General features: G+C 36.5%; 1 protein-coding gene across 3 annotated transcripts in view; it reads right to left on the reverse strand.

Moving 5' to 3' along the window:
- Window positions 1-303: 303 nt before the first annotated feature.
- Window positions 304-20,560, reverse strand: part of TRIP11 (thyroid hormone receptor interactor 11) — a 65,208-nt gene continuing 44,951 nt past the window's right edge. For all 3 annotated transcript variants that reach the window (XM_005871201.2, XM_005871200.2, XM_014543688.1), the window contains exons 17-21: window positions 11,185-11,266; window positions 9,635-9,749; window positions 9,121-9,237; window positions 6,735-6,879; window positions 304-3,672 (exon numbers count right to left, since the gene is read on the reverse strand). In XM_005871201.2, coding sequence (XP_005871263.1) covers window positions 3,452-3,672; window positions 6,735-6,879; window positions 9,121-9,237; window positions 9,635-9,749; window positions 11,185-11,266 — 680 coding nt within the window. In that variant the 3' untranslated portion in view covers window positions 304-3,451. The remainder of the gene's footprint in view (window positions 3,673-6,734; window positions 6,880-9,120; window positions 9,238-9,634; window positions 9,750-11,184; window positions 11,267-20,560) is intronic.

A 20,560-nucleotide genomic window follows, 5' to 3' on the forward strand; every position in this document is an offset into this window, starting at 1 on the left:
CTAAGAAAAACGAAGACAGGATTGACTGATTATCTTGCAGAAACATGAAGGCCGGATGATGCATAATATCACCTCGGAACAGGCTGGCTAAAACCTCTCAGATCCTCTTTTCATGCGTTATCTTATGTTAAGCCTCTATGAACTGTTCATACTTAACATTTCCAAGGCTCAAACACTATCCTCACAGCAGACATCCGGCGAGCACTTGAAGACATTAGCTTCAGTAGTTGATCAACGGCTGCTATAAACAACATGTGTAAGTCATTTCTCCCCCTTCTAAAGAAAAAGTCAGCAGCTGTTTGCTAAAAAATCTTTTTTTTTTATTGTGGATGAAGACATCGCCAACTCACATATATCATTTTTATGTGGAGTATTTTTTTGCCTTGCAGCGCTCCTGAGAAATTCAGAAATGCATTGACTTTAGTTCTATAAAACACAACCCAATACTATAGTTGGGTTGTAAATTTCCCCTATTTAGTTATTTCCCTAAAAATCAAGACAATTGATCAATTTTAAGTACAGAAACCTTAATAAGTTAAAAAGTAAACACTGGCAAATAATCACAAATGTCAGAACATTAAAAGTGTCTTTACTTTTTCCATAGGAATATATAAAATAAATATCAAGTATAACTGACTTGATATTTACAAAATTAAATTTTTTGATGGAAGACGCTTTAAATACTTTGATATATGAAAAACTTCATTAGGTTTAAATCAAATTCAAATGCTCTAAGTTTGATACATAATAGCTCTATGTATTCTCATCCCTACCCTGTCCCTGAGGACACTTTCATATTTTCCACCTAATGATCAAATAAGTTATTTTGAAAGTGTTTTTCTCCCTTCTGATTAACCATTGAATGGTTAAAATAAACTGGAGGTTTTATTTGGGGGGATATTTAATATTTTAAGTGGCTGGTTTTAAAGAATTAAATTCTTTCCCCAATTTTTTTTCTTTTAAATAAATAATGGCAGGAACTAAAATTCAAACAGCCATATGATACAGAATTGTACTAAATCAAATTCAATGTCTGGCTGGATTTTCTATTATAGTATTAGCAGTTGAAAACCATTAGGAATGTTGTGAAAAACTGTGGCAGCTAAAGCAAAATTCAACCACAAATCCTAGTAAGTTTGCAGAGAAGTAAACAGTGAAATTACTGTCGTTAAACGACTGCAGTAAATTATTGTTAGAAATGTCCTACTGCTGACATTAGAATTATATGCTTCCTCATTGTATGGCTGGTTACTAAGAAGATTCCTTGAGCAGATGGTTCATCTCTGACACAACTTAGTTTCAGGAAAGTAGATGAGTTATGTCTGGTTTAGATCAACAAACACTTAGTATGCATACCAGGCAGCTATAGTTTCAATGATGATACAACTGAAACATTAGGTACTACAGCTTCAGTTCAAGGTCACATAATTAAACAGCAGCCATGTAAGGTCATGCTGTATGCCCATAATAGCTTTCAAACTTATGTTAAACTATGGGGTGAAGGGAGATAGGCTGTTTTGAATAGGGAAGGAAATACTTAAAATGTCATGAAAGGCATTTAAAATATGATGACATGCTACTTAAATACCCACTACTTAAATTTTAATTCTCAAATTATAAGAGAAAAACTCTATGCATTTTCTATTTCTTCAAAATGAAGGATCATGTATCTTTTCTTTTTTTTTAACTTAGAAATTTTTATTTCAGATGCTCCACACTGAAATGAAACTTCAATGGCAAGCAGCAAATAATTTAAGCTGGTCAGTGAAAGTATCTTTGAAAGGATCCCAAGGGTAATAATTTTATAAGAGAAATAATGGGCAAAACAGACAGGAGGCAGTTTGGCAGTTCTAATATAGAACTGGATGACCACTTCCTTTAAGCACACTAAATAAAGAATGGCAATATAAATAAGTTAGCTAAGGAGACAGGACGTTGTGAAGCAGCATGTCTCAGTTACTGAATTCCTCAGAAAAACCAGTTTCACCCATCAACACATAAAGACTTCCAATCTTCTAAATACAGTAGAAAGTATACAGTTAATCACAGCAAAATTTACAAATGATCAAATTTAGCCCTGGCTGGAGCCAGAACTATTTACATATTTGGATCAATATCATTTCCACCTTTCCTTGTTATATAGATGTTTCTATTTTAAAGGCATAGTGAAATTTACAAAATTTGCAAGAAATGTCTTTAAATATACAACTTCAACAACTAATACAAACATGAACATCCTGATTAAGTTTCAAGCCAGGATTTTTTTATGATAGGTTTATAAAAAATTAAAGAAATACTCCCTTATTCTTAAGTTCCAAACACCTGATGCTGGTGTTGCTGAAGTAATTCCACTGCCCTCGGTGACCGTGAGGATGCGAGTGGACAATTCCTGGACTAACATGCCTGTCACATGGACATCTCAAACAGAGGAAGGAGGGGCCGTGTTTAGTGATATTGCTCATTATAGTTCCGTAAATGCAGCTGTACGATTTAACACTTACATGAAAGTTGTATGTATAGGTGTGAAAAAACAAGTAGTTTTAAGATGATAACTTTAAAAAGACACCTTAGCTCTTAAAACCAAATCATATGCCCATAGTATGCACTTGACAACAAAAAGAGAAAGGCTGACACATGCAATAATTTGGATAGATTTCGAAGGGCATTGCACTCAATGAAAAAGTCAATCTCAAAAAGGTTACATCCTATGGGATTCCATTTATATAGCACATTACAGAAATGGGAGAATAGTGAGTGGTTGCCAGAAGTTCGGGGAGGGGCTAAAGGAGGTGGTGGCTATGACTGTAAAAAGGGTAGCACGAGGGGTTCTTGATGTATCTGTTCTGTAGTGGTGGTCACATGGATTTACACATGTGATAAAGTTGCATAGAACAAAATACACACACATTCCACCTCAGGACACATATGTCCTCCCAGGGGCAACCTTGTTCTTGTCCTGTCTACACAAAATCCTCTATAAAGATGATTAATATACACTTCAGGTCAATTTTCTGCACTATTCAGATAAGCCACAGTTATTATTTCTTCTTCCTTTTCTTTTTCTTTCTTTTTTGGGTAAATCTCATGATTATCTTTAAAAGACAACCACATGTCTCAACTAGCCTAAATTAACTTGAAAATCAGAGAAAGAAATTAAAACCTGATATATAGCTACTTTTATTTTACTTACTCCCATAAGTTAAGATTTAAAAAATCAAATGTTTCTAGCCTGAATTAGGTTGAATCAGAGAAGGAAAAAAATATATAGCAAACACTTCCTCCTGTGACACCTGCAATTTCTAAAAACAATAAGAATATTTTTATTAAATTCAGAGAAAGTACAACTGCAAACAAATACATGACTTTTTCCAAAAGGCCACTTCGTGATAAAGTACATACATTTAGTGTTTCTCTAAAGTGCTGTGCATGTCGTCTCTGGCTTGAGAGTCATCTATTGATTCAAAAGGTCCTTCAGCACAACCCCGGCACTGTTGTCAGGCGACACTGGCAAAGGCGTAAACGTGGGCAGCACGTCTGAAATGGGTTTCAAAAGGAGGTGCCCAGGCCCTCCAGGCCCAAGGCCAGCCGGGTTCATGAGAGGCACAGCCGCAGAGCGGGGAGCCAAGAACGGACTCACATCTGTTCTTCTCCCAGACCTGGGTTCTGTCGTATCTAAATGACAAAATGTGAATTACTTAGTCTCCTATATGTTATTTAATCAGCACTATACAAGTGTTTTAGGTTCCAAGATTTGGCCCCTAAATAAATTTAATTCATATGCTGCTGGGTTCTGGATCCGATACACAGGGTCTATGAAATATACTAGTAGAAGGACAGAGAAAGAAATGGGAGAAAGGAAACAGGACAGAAGGATATTTGAATGTGTAACTAATACTTCATTAAACACATTAATGTTGTCGTTTTATATTTAAATACAAGTTACATAACTGATAAACTTAATTTACTACTGAAGGGGAACAAAGTTTTGCCTCTTAGGACATTGATTTTTAAGGGGCAATTAAGACTCAGAAAGGAACTTTGAGCCTCCCCCTTCCCTGCCTAGGAGATGCGGAGGGAGAGACGGACTGCGGCAGGGACTCTCCGGAGGCTGGCCTCCATGCCCACCTGGACTGCGTGTGGTAAACAGGAGGACTTGGGGCAGGGCCTGTTAGCTGGATGCCCACCATGTCCCAATGTATCTGGTCGTGAGCAAGGATTTCCCTGCACGGGCGCTCCGCTCTTCCTCAACTACCTGCCCATTCTCACTTCTGAAATCTCAGAACCCTTCCGGTCCCCGCTTTCTCCATTGTCCAAAATTTCATATGTATCCAATGCTGCCTGTCTTTGGAATTCTCATGTATGTGAGCCCCTTTCCCATGCATATATATTAAAAATTTGATTTTCTCCTGTTATTTTGTCTGTTAATTTGATTTATTAGTTCAGATAGAAGAATTTAGAAGGTGGGAGGAAAGTATTTTTTTAGCTCCCACACTACAACAAATCCAGGATCAAAGACTAAACTTTAATCCTGCGAATCCTAGAGCAATCAGAATATCAGGGGCCCCCGTAATGTACGGAGGCAGAGGGAGAGGGCTCCGGCCCCCTCGGCGTCATGTCTTCGGTGCCGACGGTTGCCAGTCCGCCGGTTCTATCCTCAAGCGCCAGGACACGGGTAATAAAAAAAAAAATTAAAAAAAAAAAAAGAACATCAGGGGCTTTTGGGTCTAATCAGTACAAATCGAACTGACGCAGGACTTGTAACTGAATGGAGGAGAGCAGGAAAGAGGGAGGAGGGGGAAGAGACTGAGGGGAGAAGGGGTAAAAAAGAGGGAGACCTGCCATAATGAATTTTGGAATCCTCTTTATGATGTTACAACCTAGTGTAAGAAGAAAAAGTATTTTTAGTACAGTCTATATCTGTTAAAATTAAGACTTTTCACTAAATTTAGCAGCCAAAACTTTTATCTAAACAACAAATAAATTTTACCACTTCCTCTTTCTATAAAAGTTGAGGAAAATATAACTTTGTCTAAATGACTAAGCAAGTTTTTAAATTTTCAAAATATAAATTATTTAATATCTTATTCAAAATTTAGTATCTGACATGTGATATGATTATAACATACTAGAGCAGTGGTTCTCAACCTTCTGGCCCTTTAAATACAGTTCCTCATGTTGTGACCCAACCATAAAATTATTTTCGTTGCTACTTCATAACTCTCATGTTGCTACTGTTATGAATCGTAATGTAAATATCTGATATGCAGGATGGTCTTAGGCGACCCCTGTGAAAGGGTCATTCAACCGCCAAAGGGGTCGCAACCCACAGGTTGAGAACCGCTGTACTAGAGGCTCAGTGCATGAAATTCGTGCACAAGGGGGTTGAGGGGGTGGGAGGGGGTGTCCCTCAGCCCGGCCTACACCCTCTCGCAAACCAGGAACCTCGGGGGATGTCCGACTGCCTGATCGCCCCTAACCACTCTGCCTGCCTACCTCATCGCCCCTAACGCCTCTGCCTGACTGCCTGATCGCCCTTAACTGCTCGCCTGCCTGCCTGATTGCCCCTAACTGCCTCTGCCTCGGCCCCCGCCGCCACGGCTTCGTCCGGAAGGACATCTGGAATGACATCTGGAAGGTCGTTCGGCTGTCCAGTCTAATTAGCACATTACCCTTTTATTAGTATAGATATGTACCTTTACAGTTCCACTAGCAAACATGTTAGTTTGTATTAAAATATAAAAATTTCAGGGGAAAAAAGGGACCTTACAGTAAATAATCTTTTTGTAGTTTAAAGGTTATATTTAAATTTCAACTCAAGAAATTATACTGCATGCTAATATAGGGGATATGGATATAAATAAAACCCTTATAAACTAGTGGAATAAAAAATTATGTACACAGCCCTGGCCACTTTGGCTAGGTGGTTAGAGTGTCAGCCAATGAACCAAAGAATTGCGGGTTCAATTCCTGGTCAAGGGCACATACCTCAGTTGTGGGCTCTATCCCCGGGCCCTGCAGGAGGCAACCAATTGATGTTTCTCTCTCCACCCTGCCCCCTTCTTCCCTTCCATTCTCTCTGAAAATCAATGGGAAAAATATCCTCGGGCAAGGATTAAAAATATATATATATATATACATACACACACACACACACACACACACACACACACACACACACCTACTGTGGTACGAGCAAACTACTTGCTTCTAGGCACATCTTTCAACATATAAGAATGCTTCCTATCATTCTTGGATATTTAAGCCAGTTTATTAAACTACTCTTATAAACATTATTAATATACCAAGGTTGGGGTATTGAGTATAACAGATTTTCACAGGAGAAAAAAAAAAATCTTTCTCTAACTATAAACTACACTTCTCTGATTAGAAATAAGTACCATGAGTGAGAAAGGAAAACAGGTGCCCAAACAAAGGCTTACCATTTAATCACCTCTTCCAAGAAGAATAATTCAAAGTGGCTTATACAGAGAGAAAACAATCACACCAATATACAAAGAAAAAAATATTACATATTTTTTAAATTAATCTAAACCAATTAAATATCAGGTTACCACAGAATGTATGAAACCAAAATATAATGTCTTATTGGAATTTTAGAAGTCACTGCACATTTTCAAAAACATTAAAAATTTAGTTAATATCACTGTAAAACATAATCAAAACTTAAACATTTCATTTCTTAAATTGTTGAATAAATAAATATATGGTTTTACCTTTAAAACTTTCCGGTACATTTATATCTAGTTTTCTCCTTCTTGGTGAGTCTAGTGGTTTCATATCGTGAACAGAAAGCTTTGGTGGTGGAATAGATGGATGAGATTCTGTTTCTAGAAATTTAACAAAAAGTTCTGAAAAAGACTAAGAAAAAAATATTTCAGTCATATTAGGCAGATATTAAAATTGTATTCACTACAGAAAATATACCAGGTATTCTAATTAAATATTAAAAACTAATCATGCCATCTGAATCATCTATCTATATAAATAAAACCTAAGCGACCAGCCGACCAGCCGGCAGCTATGATGTGCAATGACCACCAGGGGGCAGACACTCAATGCAGGAGCTGCTGAGCAACAACAACTTTGCAGAGTGCCCTCTTGCACTCCAGGACCCCTCGGGGGATGTCGGACTGCCGGTTTTGGCCCAATCCCCGCAGGCCAGGCCGCGGGACCCCACCTGCCAGAGGGACCCCGCTCACTCCGCAGACGCCCTTCGAGCCCTGGCATCGCCCCAAGTGCAGCTGGCCAGGGAGGGACTGCAGGAGGTTGGCTACGGGGCGTGTCTGGCCCATCTCACACAGTCACGCCCTGCCGGCCACTTTCTAATTAATTTCCTTTCAATGTGCACAAATCTGTGCACTGGACCTCTAGTTTCTTTATAAGCTTTATGAATAATTAAAATGCTAGCACTTTAACCCCCTGGCAATGGGCAAGGAGACACCTGATTGGTGGTGTTGCTCTTATATCAATCAGGGGCAAGGCAGAGGTACAGTCCTTAGTTCATTCTAGCTTGATGCCTGTATCGGTGGCCAGACCTGTTTCATGCCTGAGACACATAAAATTATAATTCCTAGGTCTTGGAGGGGAAGAGATCAGAAAAACTGGTCTGATAATAAGTAGATTATTAATATTAACTGAGGCTTAGGAGGGGATGTAATTTTAAAATGTTTGTGGAGACGTTGATTACTCTAGTAACTTCCAGATAACAGTAAGTAGATAGTTCTAGCACAACTCCATTAAGAGTGAACATGTCACCTAACAGTTTTTGTGGCAGTTGTGCAGATGGATATATGTCATTCTGCACATAAAACTGGATGCTATGAGAATAATAAGTGGATCACTATTGACTTAGTGAAAGTTGGGTGAGAGTCTAGTATGGTAATATTGTAATTATTTCAGAGGGCAGTTACTGAATCATATATTCTCAGGAGCCAGAAAGTGTTCAAATCCTGAGTCTGCCATTTAACTGTCAGTAGTAGTCTTAGATGCATTTAAGCTGCCTGTTTCTCACCTGAAAAGTGAGTTTTAGTGATGGTGCATATAAGTTGTTGGGAAAAATAAAACATGAGAAGTACTTAAAATGGGGCCTGGCATTTGTAGCCAATAATATGTATGAGCAATTATCTTTTCCTGGGTTCAGGGGAAAAAAAGTGCTAGCACTTCAGTGACAGAGGTATTAAGTAAAAACTTTAACATAATAATTTTTGATGACAACACTTCACAAACCTATGGTTAGAATTAGCCACTTAGATTTCTTAAATCATTTTAATAACTGTTTACATACACATGAAAATTTGTATTGACAGAAAACAAATATTAAACTCATTCTTCTAAAGTAACACACAATCAATGAATATAGCAAAAGCTCACCAGTAACTTTTTTAGATTAAAATAATGTAGTGCAGACCTTTCCTTTAAACTTTAGGCCATCCCACTTTAAACAGGGTTTTATCTTTATCGAGTTGTGGGTAGATCACCTATCCTCAGTTTCCTCTTCATTAAAAAAATAAAATAGAGAAATAAACTCCACATTCTAACTCACAGTGCTACTCAATTCAATCAGCCTACTACATAACAGGCACTATTTTCCCTGTTTATTAACTATCTGCCTTCTCCAACCAGAGGAAGTTCGTTGAGGGAGGCACTGTATCTGGTTTGCTGCTGCATCCCCAATGCTTAACATTCTCAATGCTTAGAACAGCTGGGTACACAGCAGGTGCTCAATAAGTACTCACTGGCTCCATGACCAGGTAGATACATACATGCATAAAAGAAAGCTTCCATCTTAAGAATCTCATAATATAGTAGTAAGACAAATGATTGTGTGCCTATAGCATTATGATCAAATACAAATAAAGGAATAATACTTTGAAAAATAAAAGTACTATATAAGTAATAAAAAATAAAACCTATATGCAATAAACTTATTAAACCTGGCTTATTATCCTTAAGCTAGTTACATCTCTGGATCTGTTTCTATAACTTCAAAATAAAAGGACTGTATAAAATTACCTAAAAGAGAAATCTGATTCTTGCCAATGAATGTGATGTGCTATCATCTGACTACTCATATTCAGCAAAAATAAAATCAGCTCTTACACTATTAAACACAGATTGCTGATTTGGTCTCAGAGGTGTGTTGGGGACACTTTTTGATCCTCCTCCAAGCCACCCAGTCATCCATCTGGTAACTCCGCCCTGATCTTCATTCAACAACTGAAAAATTATTTTAAAACAGAAAAGTGTTATCAGTACAAGAAAAGAAAAAATAAGAACCGTATTTCAAGTCCAATTCTTAGCAAATGTTTCTTACTGAGAGAAGCTACAAATACAATGAAATGTCCTCCCAAACACTATCTTGAATAAAAGTTGAGGACTATCAAAATTTCAGCATTCTGATAAGAGGGGTGGTGTATAAGTTACAAAATATTTAAACTGATATATAAATTGCACAAGTCCACTCCCTCACTGTAGTATGAAATTATTCCATTTCCAAATTATTGAAAAAATTGTATTCAGGAAAAGTTATATAATATACAGTAAAAGAAAATTTTATCTGATGCCACTACTTTAGTTATAAATGTATTCAAAATGGCTTTTATTATCCAGTTACCTGCTCCATATCCTCCCTTTTGATACCCAGGATGCTTCCCATTAATCGTAACACTTCATGTCGCTGGTTCTTTGGTGTATGGAAATGTCCAATGAAGAGGTTTCTCATTAGGATTCTATGAAAATGAAGGCAGAAACAGCTCAAGCTTACTCACAGTGGTTCTCAACCTTCCTAATGCCGCGACCCTTTAATACAGTTCCTCATGTTGTGGTGACGCTCAACCATAAAATTATTTTCGTTGCTACTTCATAACTGTAATTCTGCTACTGTTATGAATCGTAATGTAAGTATCTGATATGCTATATGTGTTTTCTGATGGTCGCGACCCACAGGTTGAGAACCGCTGCACAAGCTCTCCCAATATTTAGTGTACCGAAATAATAAATATGTGCTAAACATACAAATATTTCATTAGACTTAAACAATACTTAATTATGAAAAACACTAAGCATATTTTAAAGTAGCATTTAAAAATTTTTGATGTGTCTAATTAAGAGTATTTCAAACAACCCAAAACGTATACCCAGAAAACATCACTTATTATGAACCCTCTTTCTTCAACCAAACAATCAACTGAGATGGTGACCATTAGTAACACTCAGTGCCTATCTGCATTGATGTCAACCTTAAGGAGACACTTCAGATTTTTCCCACCCCACCTTAAATGGTGATGACAGTTCATGTGCTTCATGGCTATGCTTATATTTCCCCATGCACACTTATTAAAAATTTGCTAATAATATGGAAATCTTTAAAATTTTAATGATTTACTACATATACACTTAGATTTCAGATCTAATACATTTGAGCAAAATATGTTCATTTAAGAACAGTACAAAGAGCAAAAAAGCCCTGACTGGTGTGGCTCAGGGTGTCGTCCCATGCACTAAAAGATTGTACGGGACGATTCTTGGTCGGGGCATATGCTCAGGTTTCGGGCCCGATCCCCAGGAGAGGGTGTGCAGGAGGCAGCCATCAATGTTTCTCTTTCTCTCTTCCTCTCCCTTCCTCTCTTTAAAATTCAATTAAAAAAACTTAAAAAAAAAAAAAAAGAATGGTAAGAATAAACTTTTTATTTTCTAGTTATGGTACTGTTTTAACTTTTCCATATAGTTTTAAGAAAAAGAATTTGAGCTGGAAAAATCTATTTAAAAGCCAAGAGAAGTCCAGTAAGCATGGCTCAGTGGTTGAGCATCGGCCTATGAACCAGGAAGTCATGGTTTGATTCCTGGTCAGAGCACATGTCCGAGTTACACTCTCAATCCCCAGTGAGGGGCATGCAGGAGGCAGCTGATTGATGTTTCTCATTGATATTTCTATCTCTCTCTCCTTCTCTCTCAAATCAATAAAAACATTCTAAGAAAAATAAAAAACAGCCAAAAGAAGAGAAGCTATTCTACTATCTCATTAAAATTACCTATATCATCTCATCACTGTATAAAAAAAGAAAAGTTTTTTAAAAACCTAATTACATATAAACATCTACATGTAGAAATTTTACCTAAAAGTAGTCTTCATAAAATACATAAAAGTAAAAAGGCAGAACATACTTGTCTACTTTTCCTTCTGTGCTGTTGACTAAGTTCATCAATTTCTTTTGTACATCATCCAGCATTTCTTGTCGGAGCTCATCTGTTTTAAAAGATGTGAATAAAGACAGTCATTAACTGATTAAAATAATCTGGGTGAATATGTTATGAGATTTAAGACATCTTTGCTGTGAATTCTGAATATATGTACTTATTCTAATTAAGAATATTCAATTACTTCCATTTCATCTCTTCTTTGGTTTAGTGGACTAGGTTTGCTGGTACAGAATCTACCTGGAAGCTAGGGTATGCATTTATTCACACGGTTTACCCCCAATAAAGTAATCAATTCTTTAGCAGAAAATATAAAAATCAAAGAAAAATATTTTCCTTCGCTTCAGAAGCTTAACAGCAAAGAAGAGATTTTCCCCACTGCTTCCTCGCAGGAAACGTTTCCAGAGCCCTCATTAATGGGAAGAAATGGAAAGGACAATTTTAGATTTTCCTTTTTCCATTTTCCTGGCTAGACTCTGCTTTTCATGAGCTAAGAAAAGTATCTAACACAACTAAGACCACAGCTCGGGATGTAGCTGATAGGGCAAATTCTGGAGCTAAAAAATTGCAAAATACAATTCATCTCACTGATTCTAACATACTAATCAAGATACTAAAATTTATGACTGACTCAGAAGGATGTTTGGACTCTTTTATTTTCAAATTCTTATTTTAAAAGAAAGCAGAATCTGTAAAATGCTGGTGGAATAGTTCGAATTTGAGCAGTATTAAAAGCAAAGTCTAGAATTTCAACAGGAAACAATACTCTGTTCATAAATCCAAGCATGCTAGAGGGCCAAGAATTCCTAGACTAAGGAACTCTCAGCCAAACCCATGGAGTTTACACCTATTACCTCAGAAATGAAGAGTTTGAGCTGAAGGAGCTGCTTATTAACCTCAAGCTACATTACACATTTCATCCTGAAAGAAATGAAGACTGCTTTGCCACAGAGCTCCATTTTTCAAATTAAGAAACACATCCACACACTACACTCTGACCTCTTTCCACAAACCTACTCTTTGAGTTATGCTGCATTTTCCTAGTAGTAGCTGGATACAAGTTCCCTTATCAGAGATATGACTTGCAAATATTTTCTCCCACTCTGTGGGCTGTCATGTCATTTCACTTTCTTGATGGTATCACTTGAAGTACAAAAGTTTTTAGTTTTGTTGAACTCCCAATTAATTTTTTTTTTGTTGCTTGTGCTTTCATAGTGAAGAAACTGTTGCCTGACTCAACATCACCAAGATTTAGTACAATGTTTTGTTCTAAGACTTTTACAGTTTTAACTCTAAAATGTAGGTCTATGACCCATTTTGAGTTATTTTTGTGCATGGTGTTAAGGTAGGGGTCCAACTTTGTTCTTGTGTATGTGGAAAAAGATTTAGTACAATGTTTTGTTCTAAGACTTTTATAGTTTTAACTCTAAAATGTAGGTCTATGGCCCATTTTGAGTTATTTTTGTGCATGGTGTAAGGTAGGGGTCCAACTTTGTTCTTGTGTATGTGGAAATCGTTGTCCTAGTACCATGTGTTGAAAACTATTCTTTTGGCACTCCTGTTGAAAACCTATTGACTATAAAAGTATGGCTTTTAAATTAGTTAAATCTAATTTAACTGAAATAGAGTCCCAGTCAGGGCACATATGTCCAGGCTTCAGGCTCAATCTTCAGTGTGGAATGTGCAGGAATCAGCCAATCAATGATTCTCTCTCATCATTGATGTTTGTATCTCTCTCTTCCTCTCCCTTCCTCTCTGAAAGCAATAAAATATATATATTTTAAAAGTATGGTTTATTCTGGACTTCCAATGCCCACTGCAAGACTTCTGTAAATGATTTTTGTCTGCCTGAAAAGCTCTTTTCCATTGGCACTACCTATTAACCCCCTTGCCACCCTTCATGTCTTAGTTCCCAGGTCACTTCCTCAAAGAAGTTTCCTCTGAACTTACAGATTGAGCCAAGTCCATTTGCTTTCTGTTTTCATCTGTCGGGACAATGACTAAACTTCAGATTTACATATAGCACTAAATATATATAGAAAATATCCAGTTTAACTGTTTGCAATGCCTTATGGGTTTTCTAAATTGCAAAATGTAATTCATATAATAGGCTAACTTTACCAAAATAGAGATGGTTGCCATAACCATATTATAAAAGTGAGGTTTGTGCTCGGAAAATTTACTACAGTTTTCTTTCTTTCCAGTAAGAAATTTAATCTTGGAGAGAAGGGGGGAAAAGGAGAGAGAGAGAGAGAGAGAGAGAAAGAGAAAGAGAAGAGAGAGAAAGAGAGAGAGAGAGAGAGAGAGAGAGAACGAATACACACAAGACTATTATTAAAGCTGGAGCCAGCAAAAGACATTTTGGATTCTTAATGTGCACATATATACTATGAACACATGGTGTTCTTTGGGCTTTTCTAGTACTACATTCTGAATATAAATAGAACTCTCAACTATTCAGAGGAAAAACAGAAGTAACTTAACCATTGTGAATTAACCATTCCACTCACGAGCTAAAACCAGAGCCAGAGTCAAGATGGGCGCAGTCTTTGCTTTCTCTCCTCCCCAAGGTGAAGCTCTAGAGGTAGCAGAGAAAAGATCAAACTTATACTGACCCTACCCTTCCTTCCTCTCCAGGATTCCCTTCTCCTATCTACTTTCTTCTAAAATTAGTAATTTTTATATTGATTACACGTCAAAATGATATTCCTGACATATCGAGTTACATAAAACATAGTACTAAAATTAATTACCTTTTTAATGTGATTACTAAGAAATTTTAAATTATACGTGTGGCTTGCATTATTTTTTGACAGCACTGCTTTGGAGCATAACCAGGATATAACCACTATACAGACTGTCTCTTATTTAAAAATAAAAGATAAAACTGAATGATAGACATACTCAGAGTAAAATTCACAAAGCAAAGAGCAGATTCTGATAAAAATGATTTTACTAAGGTAAATTAGAAAAATATAACTTCGCTCTATGAAAAACTGATCAAGAAATTTGTCTTAGAGTTTTTGTCAAAAATTTTTTCTTAATGAAAATTCATTAATGTTGTTATAAAATTGATAAAAATCTGTGTTCTGAAAGATAGGGTCAAAGCGTCCTTAAAGCCAAAATATCAGGGTAAACATTTCTTACACTCACTATCAGAATCCAAGCTAGTCCTGAGCTAATGTGATGGAGAACTGACAGCTGCATTTCCTTGTAGGCATCACAGGGCTGTTTCAAATCCAAGCAGTAGTTTAAATGTGTTCTGATATTTGAGTCCAGATAAAAACTTCAGAATTTGGGGGAAGAGGCTGGAAGGCTGGTATGAACTAGGAAAGGTTTAGAAAAGCACAGACTTCCAAGGTCCCTACAGACTGTCTTTCTCTCCAGGCACCCTGATCTCCTCCCATCAGAGATTCTGAATATTTCTCCACAAAAACTGAACACTAACTCAAACCACAATTTGAAATCAGAACTGTATTTATATGGGCAGGCAAAAACATGGTTATTCAGAAATGGGTTTTTAGCCAAATACAATATCCCTGTGAAATACATGCCAAAAAAATACTTTGGAAGTTAAAAAGAGAGAGAGAGAGAGAGAGAGAAGGCAGTAGGTACACTTTCAGGTTGAGCAATAGTCTAGTTTTAGTCTGAGATTTAGGGGAGAGTTACTCTGAAAAGATGACACCCTAAAACCTGCCACATCAGAGCCTCTTCTCGGTAATGCCTAGAGATGGCACCATGACCTTCACCACTTGATTTAAAATCAAAACTGAACACAAAATGCAACTGACTACAACAGATTAGCACATCATAACTTTACATTTTATTTATGATTAGTAACATTGTCTTCAGAGAACATCATAAAATTAAGTCACAAAGTCATTTGGCTACTCATGACTAAGCTCTCTTGGACTAGACTCAAGTCAGTGTTTTAACAGTCACCTGACTAAGAAGAGAATGGTGGTTGGAGCAGGACTTGAGCGTCAGAAGACCTGCATATGAATTACGGTCCTGTCACAAGACTTGGGTATGAATCATGGTTCTGTCACCAGGGTCAGAGTTTGTTGCCTATTTTATAAAAAGAACATGTTTATCTCCGAGGATTTTTAGAGAGTCTGAGTGATTAAATGTGACTTTTCTAAACAGAAAAGTGCTATATATAAAGCATTAGTACTCATTTATCTGATTTCTTAAAATATCATCTCTCCATCTAGCCCTAACCAATATCAATAATATATATCACTTTGGTTAACATTAACATTGATATTTTCCCTCCATCTGCCTTGTCATCTTTATAAACCAAGGCAAAGGAATCAAAAGAAGGTAGAAAAAATGTTAAAAAGATGATTCTACTTATAGATATTTCAGTAAATAAACTGGGTCTTGTGTCTTACTTGCACTGGCTACCTAAAAAATAAATTTAAATCTAATACATTAAAGCTGATATAAGGAAATTTAGCCTTTTCATTTAATTAAATATAATCAAAGCAAAAGCTAGAAATTAGCTACTTTTTCATTACAGAATTTCAACTTATACAAGATCATTTTCATTATAGCACCAAATCAGATTTTTAAAAGCTTGGTCGGAGTGGCTCAGTTAGTTGAAGCGTCAATCCCACGCACTGGAAGATGGACGGTTCGATTCCTTGTCGGGGCACATACTTGGGTTGGGGGTTCAATCCTCAGTAGGGGTGTATACAGAGGACAACCGATTGATGTTTCTCTCCCCCCACCCCACCCCCATCTCTCTCTAAAGCGTGTCCTCCAGTGAGGATTAAAAAGAAAAAAAAAAGGGCATTTTATAATTTATTTATATTTGAAGACAGATTTGCTTTGTCTTTTAACTCAATTCTTTCAACCATATCAGACAGAATTTTAAGGGGTAGAGTACATGCTGAATATTTTCTTTTTCCATAATTATAATTATTACTAGATCAGAATCAGTAATTTAACTGAAATAGCAAAGTCGAGGTCTTCTGGATTATTTGTACAGTTAAATTAGAGTTACTATGTGCATTTGAAAGATATTTTATATAAATTTTTAATGTGACCAGATCAAATTTATACTCTCTACAATCCTTCAGTATGAAATCTGATAATTTGTACTGTACTTTCCATATCAAAACATTTTTAATGTGAGTCAAATTATATTTAACTTGTAAAGCTTCACATAGCCCAGATATGTCCCCCAAAAAGGAAGGCAATTTTGTCAAAGAAAAGTAAAGTCATCATAATAATTTTGCCACTTACTGAATATCATTATCACTATAGAAAATATACCAATGACAAAAGGCTTTCTAAGCTGCAGACTGGACCTCACCTCATTCCTGAAAGCTCCCTGTTGCAATCAGTACAGAGTAACTCTGACTCCAAAAGGTTATGTTCAGCCCACACAGGGTTTTTAGAAAAAATTGAAATAGGTGTCACAATAAAAAAATGAAATATTTCACATTAAAGTCTACATTCCCAGTGTCTCTTTGAAAGAGCTGAAGATCTACCAACACTGGCCCACATTCCTGCGTGGCAACAGCTGAGTGGAGCTGAGCATTTCCTGCCCCCTCTAAGAAACTCTCCAATTCACCATAGTCTCAGTCCTATTTGCTCTTTCCTATCATAATTTGGGCCTCAGTTTACAATTTGTGTTTGTGATCCACACTTAAGATTATTTCTTCACATAGCAACCCACTTCCACCTCTGTCCACTAGCGCACTCACCACACACACACACACACACACACACACACACACACACTCACTCCTTTAGTCATTACCAGTTCACCAGATCTTCAGCCAGTTTCCAGATATGTCACATAGCTTCACATGAATTCCTCCCTCTGGCTAGAATGTTCTTCCCCCGCCCTAGCCTGTTTGGCTCAGTGGATAGAGCGTTGGCCTGAGGACTGAAGGGTCATGGATTCAATTCCGGTCAAGGGCATATACCTGGGTTGTGGGCTCAATCCCAAGTAGGGGGGGGGCGGTGCAGGAGGCAGCTGATCAATGATTCTCTCTCATCATAGAAACATCAATGATCACTGATGTTTCTATCTCTCTCTCCATCTCCCTTCCTCTCTGAAATCAATAAAAATATATTAAAAAAAAAAAAAAGAATGTTCTTCCCCAACTCCCTGTTGGCTTAGCTATACGTATTCATCATTCAAGTGAGGTCAAGTACACCCTTCACTAGTCTTTCCTACCCTTTCATACCACTATTACCAAGCATAATGGATTGCTCATTCCTTTGTAAACAATTTGTTGCCTATATGTGATTACATGTAGCCTTCCCCTTCTTGCCTGACAGTACACTTCCTGAAGGTAGGACCCTGTCCCTTATCTTTGTATCTCTAGTGCCTATTTTAGTGCTTGGTACACAACAGAAAACAATGAATTTTTTATTAATAAATGAGTGATTTTTCTCTGGGAGGGGAGACTATCTGGGAAGAACAGAACACTGAACAAAAGGAATAAATGATTTATGTTCTGAATTATTCATCCATATGAGGGAAAATACACAAAACATTAATTCAAAACACTCATCTCTACAAAATTAACTTTTTCCTTTATAAGAATTAATAAAACACATGTAAAAATATAACCATTAAATTGAAAAGGGCTTAATTATTTATCTAACTGATATAAACTTTTTTCTCAACTAAAATTTTGGCATTGTGTAGTATATACCCAGATGTTTATATCGTCACAAATAACTTTTTTAACCATTTATGGCAATTCAGAAAACTGCATCTGGTATTTCTTATATGTTTCCTCTAAAATCACCACTTCTGCCAAAAACATCTATAAAGAAATCCCTCAAAAGGTTTGGGTAACAAAGCGTCTGGGAATGTATTTGGCCTGTGTTCAACAGGACATTATATGTTTTCTTATATAAATCATGTCTTGGAAAACGGAATGTCTTTATTTAAAATAAAAACTCTACCATCCAGCACCCAAAACGTAGTTCCATAAAAAATATTGTAAACTTCTCTTATATTTGTAGTTTTAACTCATGTTTTTATACTTCATACTAAAGCAGGTTTACTGGGTCTCATTTTTACATTCTTCTAGATTTTCTTTAAAAAACACTCTAAGAAAATTTTCCATTCTCAACTCACAGAAGACTTTTTTAAAAAGCAGTGACCAAACATTCCCTAAAAAAAAACACAAACACACACACACACACACACACACACACACAACAAAAACCAGTTCTGGATCCCTTTAAAATATGGGTATAAACTAGCAGACAGGCTAAAAGATTTTACCAATGTAGAATCTAAACTTGCACTGTTTATGAAAACTTACTTTTCTTTATGTACCACTAAATTCACCACCCTTTTGAATAATTAGTTATTAAAACAAAAATGATTTTGTTCTTTCCATTTCAATTTTATCCCATCATCTTCATTTAAGCAGGAATTTATTTTTTAAGAATGATGGTAAAGAACAAGATGTGAAAGAAGGAAAAGAAAAATGTCCAAGCTGGCCATAAACACAGCAAGATAACACATCTTTCAATGGTTCCACTGTAGTCTAGGTTTCCATAGTTGAGTGTTTTCCCATGAATACCAATTCCATGGAAATTATGAACTCTGATCAACTCAGAATAATTAATGAATGACACTGACTTACCTGTTTCATTAAAAAAAATCAATAAAAAATAAGATGACATGTGAAATAAGTCTTTGGAACTACAGACGGTCCTTGGGTTATGTTGGACTCGACGTACGTCGTTTAGTGGTTACATCGCCATCTCCCATTTATTTATAAAAAAAAAGTTCCGTCATTTCAACGTATGTACATATGTGCTTTATGTTTTTTATTATTTATTTACCACAAGTAAAGGTCAGGAATTGTTTTGTTTGTTTTTTTAAGGTCAGGAATTGTTATCTTTCTTTTAAAATTTTTTTACTGTTTCACCTCATTACTGCTGTGTGTGTGCTCCATGTGAGTGACGTAGGTGCTCATGTAGGTGGGTTCCGACATACGGCGAAAATCGCGTTACGTCGCGATGTAGGATCGGATCTCTGATGTAACCCAAGGACCAACTGTATATTGAAAAAGAATACTTTCAGCCCTGGCCAGTTTGGCTCAGTGGATAGAGCGCTGACCCCAGGTTCAATTCCATTCAAAAGCATGTACCTTGGTTGCAGGCTTGATCCCTGCCCCAGTTAGGGGCGTGTGTGGGAGGCAACCAATTGATGTGTCTCTCTCACATCAATGTTTCTCTCTCTGTTTCTCTCCTCCCTTCCATACTCTCTAAAATCATTGGAAAAATATCCTTGGGTAAGGATTAACCAAAAAAAAAAAAAAGAAGGAAGGAAGGAAAGAAAAAAAGGAAAGAAAAGAAAAGAAAGAAAAAAGAATACTTTCAGGTAAAATGTTGAAAGAATAGTTTCTAAAAGGAAGGAAAGCACTAAATCTTCTACGAGCCAACATTATCTATTAAAGTACAGCAGCACCACTATCATCTTAGGGTTTTCTTTCACTGTTACTTTCCCTTAGGGGGTAGGGGACAAGAGAGAAGTTCTCACACTGTCAAGGTGAAAGCCCAGGGTTTGGGGCTCTGCTCAAGTTCCTTCCCAGTTCCTGCCCCTTAATGGGATTCTTGAGGAACTAAATATGTACTGTCTTAGGAGCACTGTTGTGCACCACTGTCTGAAATTATGAACCTATGGTGTATCTATGCTCTGTGTCACTTCCATGAAAAAAGGAATCCTATCTAGTCTCTCACACAGCATCAAAAAGGAAGCCAAGTAGTTGGTTGTCATTAAGTATTTAATGCCTCATAAGGCATCTTCATACTTTCCACCCAGAGCCTGAACTCACAAGCAGTTACACGTACCTGGCACTAACAATTACGTATTCTAAGAATGATAGAAATCATCAACAATTACTGTTTTAATCCTGGTATTGTATACAATAGCTCCCTTTTCATGTTTGACTAGACTGAATCATCTCATTTCTGGTAGCAATGACATAATCAGCATTTTGAATAAAATATCACTTTTTAAAATGAGTTTCCTAATATTGTTTAAATGTTGAAACTGCATATCAACTAATCATCAGTCCACATATGCTTAGAAATAAAACAATACTTTGCCTCTACGATTCAAGTCTCTATGTACTTTCTTGCAACAAAAGCCAATCTGTCCTTTTCAAAATTGTTTCTCCTGGCAAATATTTTTGCTGTCTGGCCAAGTTTTGTGTTAAAAATAAAGTACAGTATTACAACATCAATCAACATTTAAAGTACTTAATGATCTATGAAAGAAAATATACAATGATTCTTTTGAAACAACCAAGCCAATCAAAGTTTTATTTATATTATCAAATCAAGAGTGTAGCTT

The sequence above is a fragment of the Myotis brandtii genome, unplaced genomic scaffold, assembly GCF_000412655.1.
Source record: "Myotis brandtii unplaced genomic scaffold, ASM41265v1 scaffold332, whole genome shotgun sequence".
NCBI classification, from domain to species: Eukaryota; Metazoa; Chordata; class Mammalia; order Chiroptera; family Vespertilionidae; genus Myotis; species Myotis brandtii.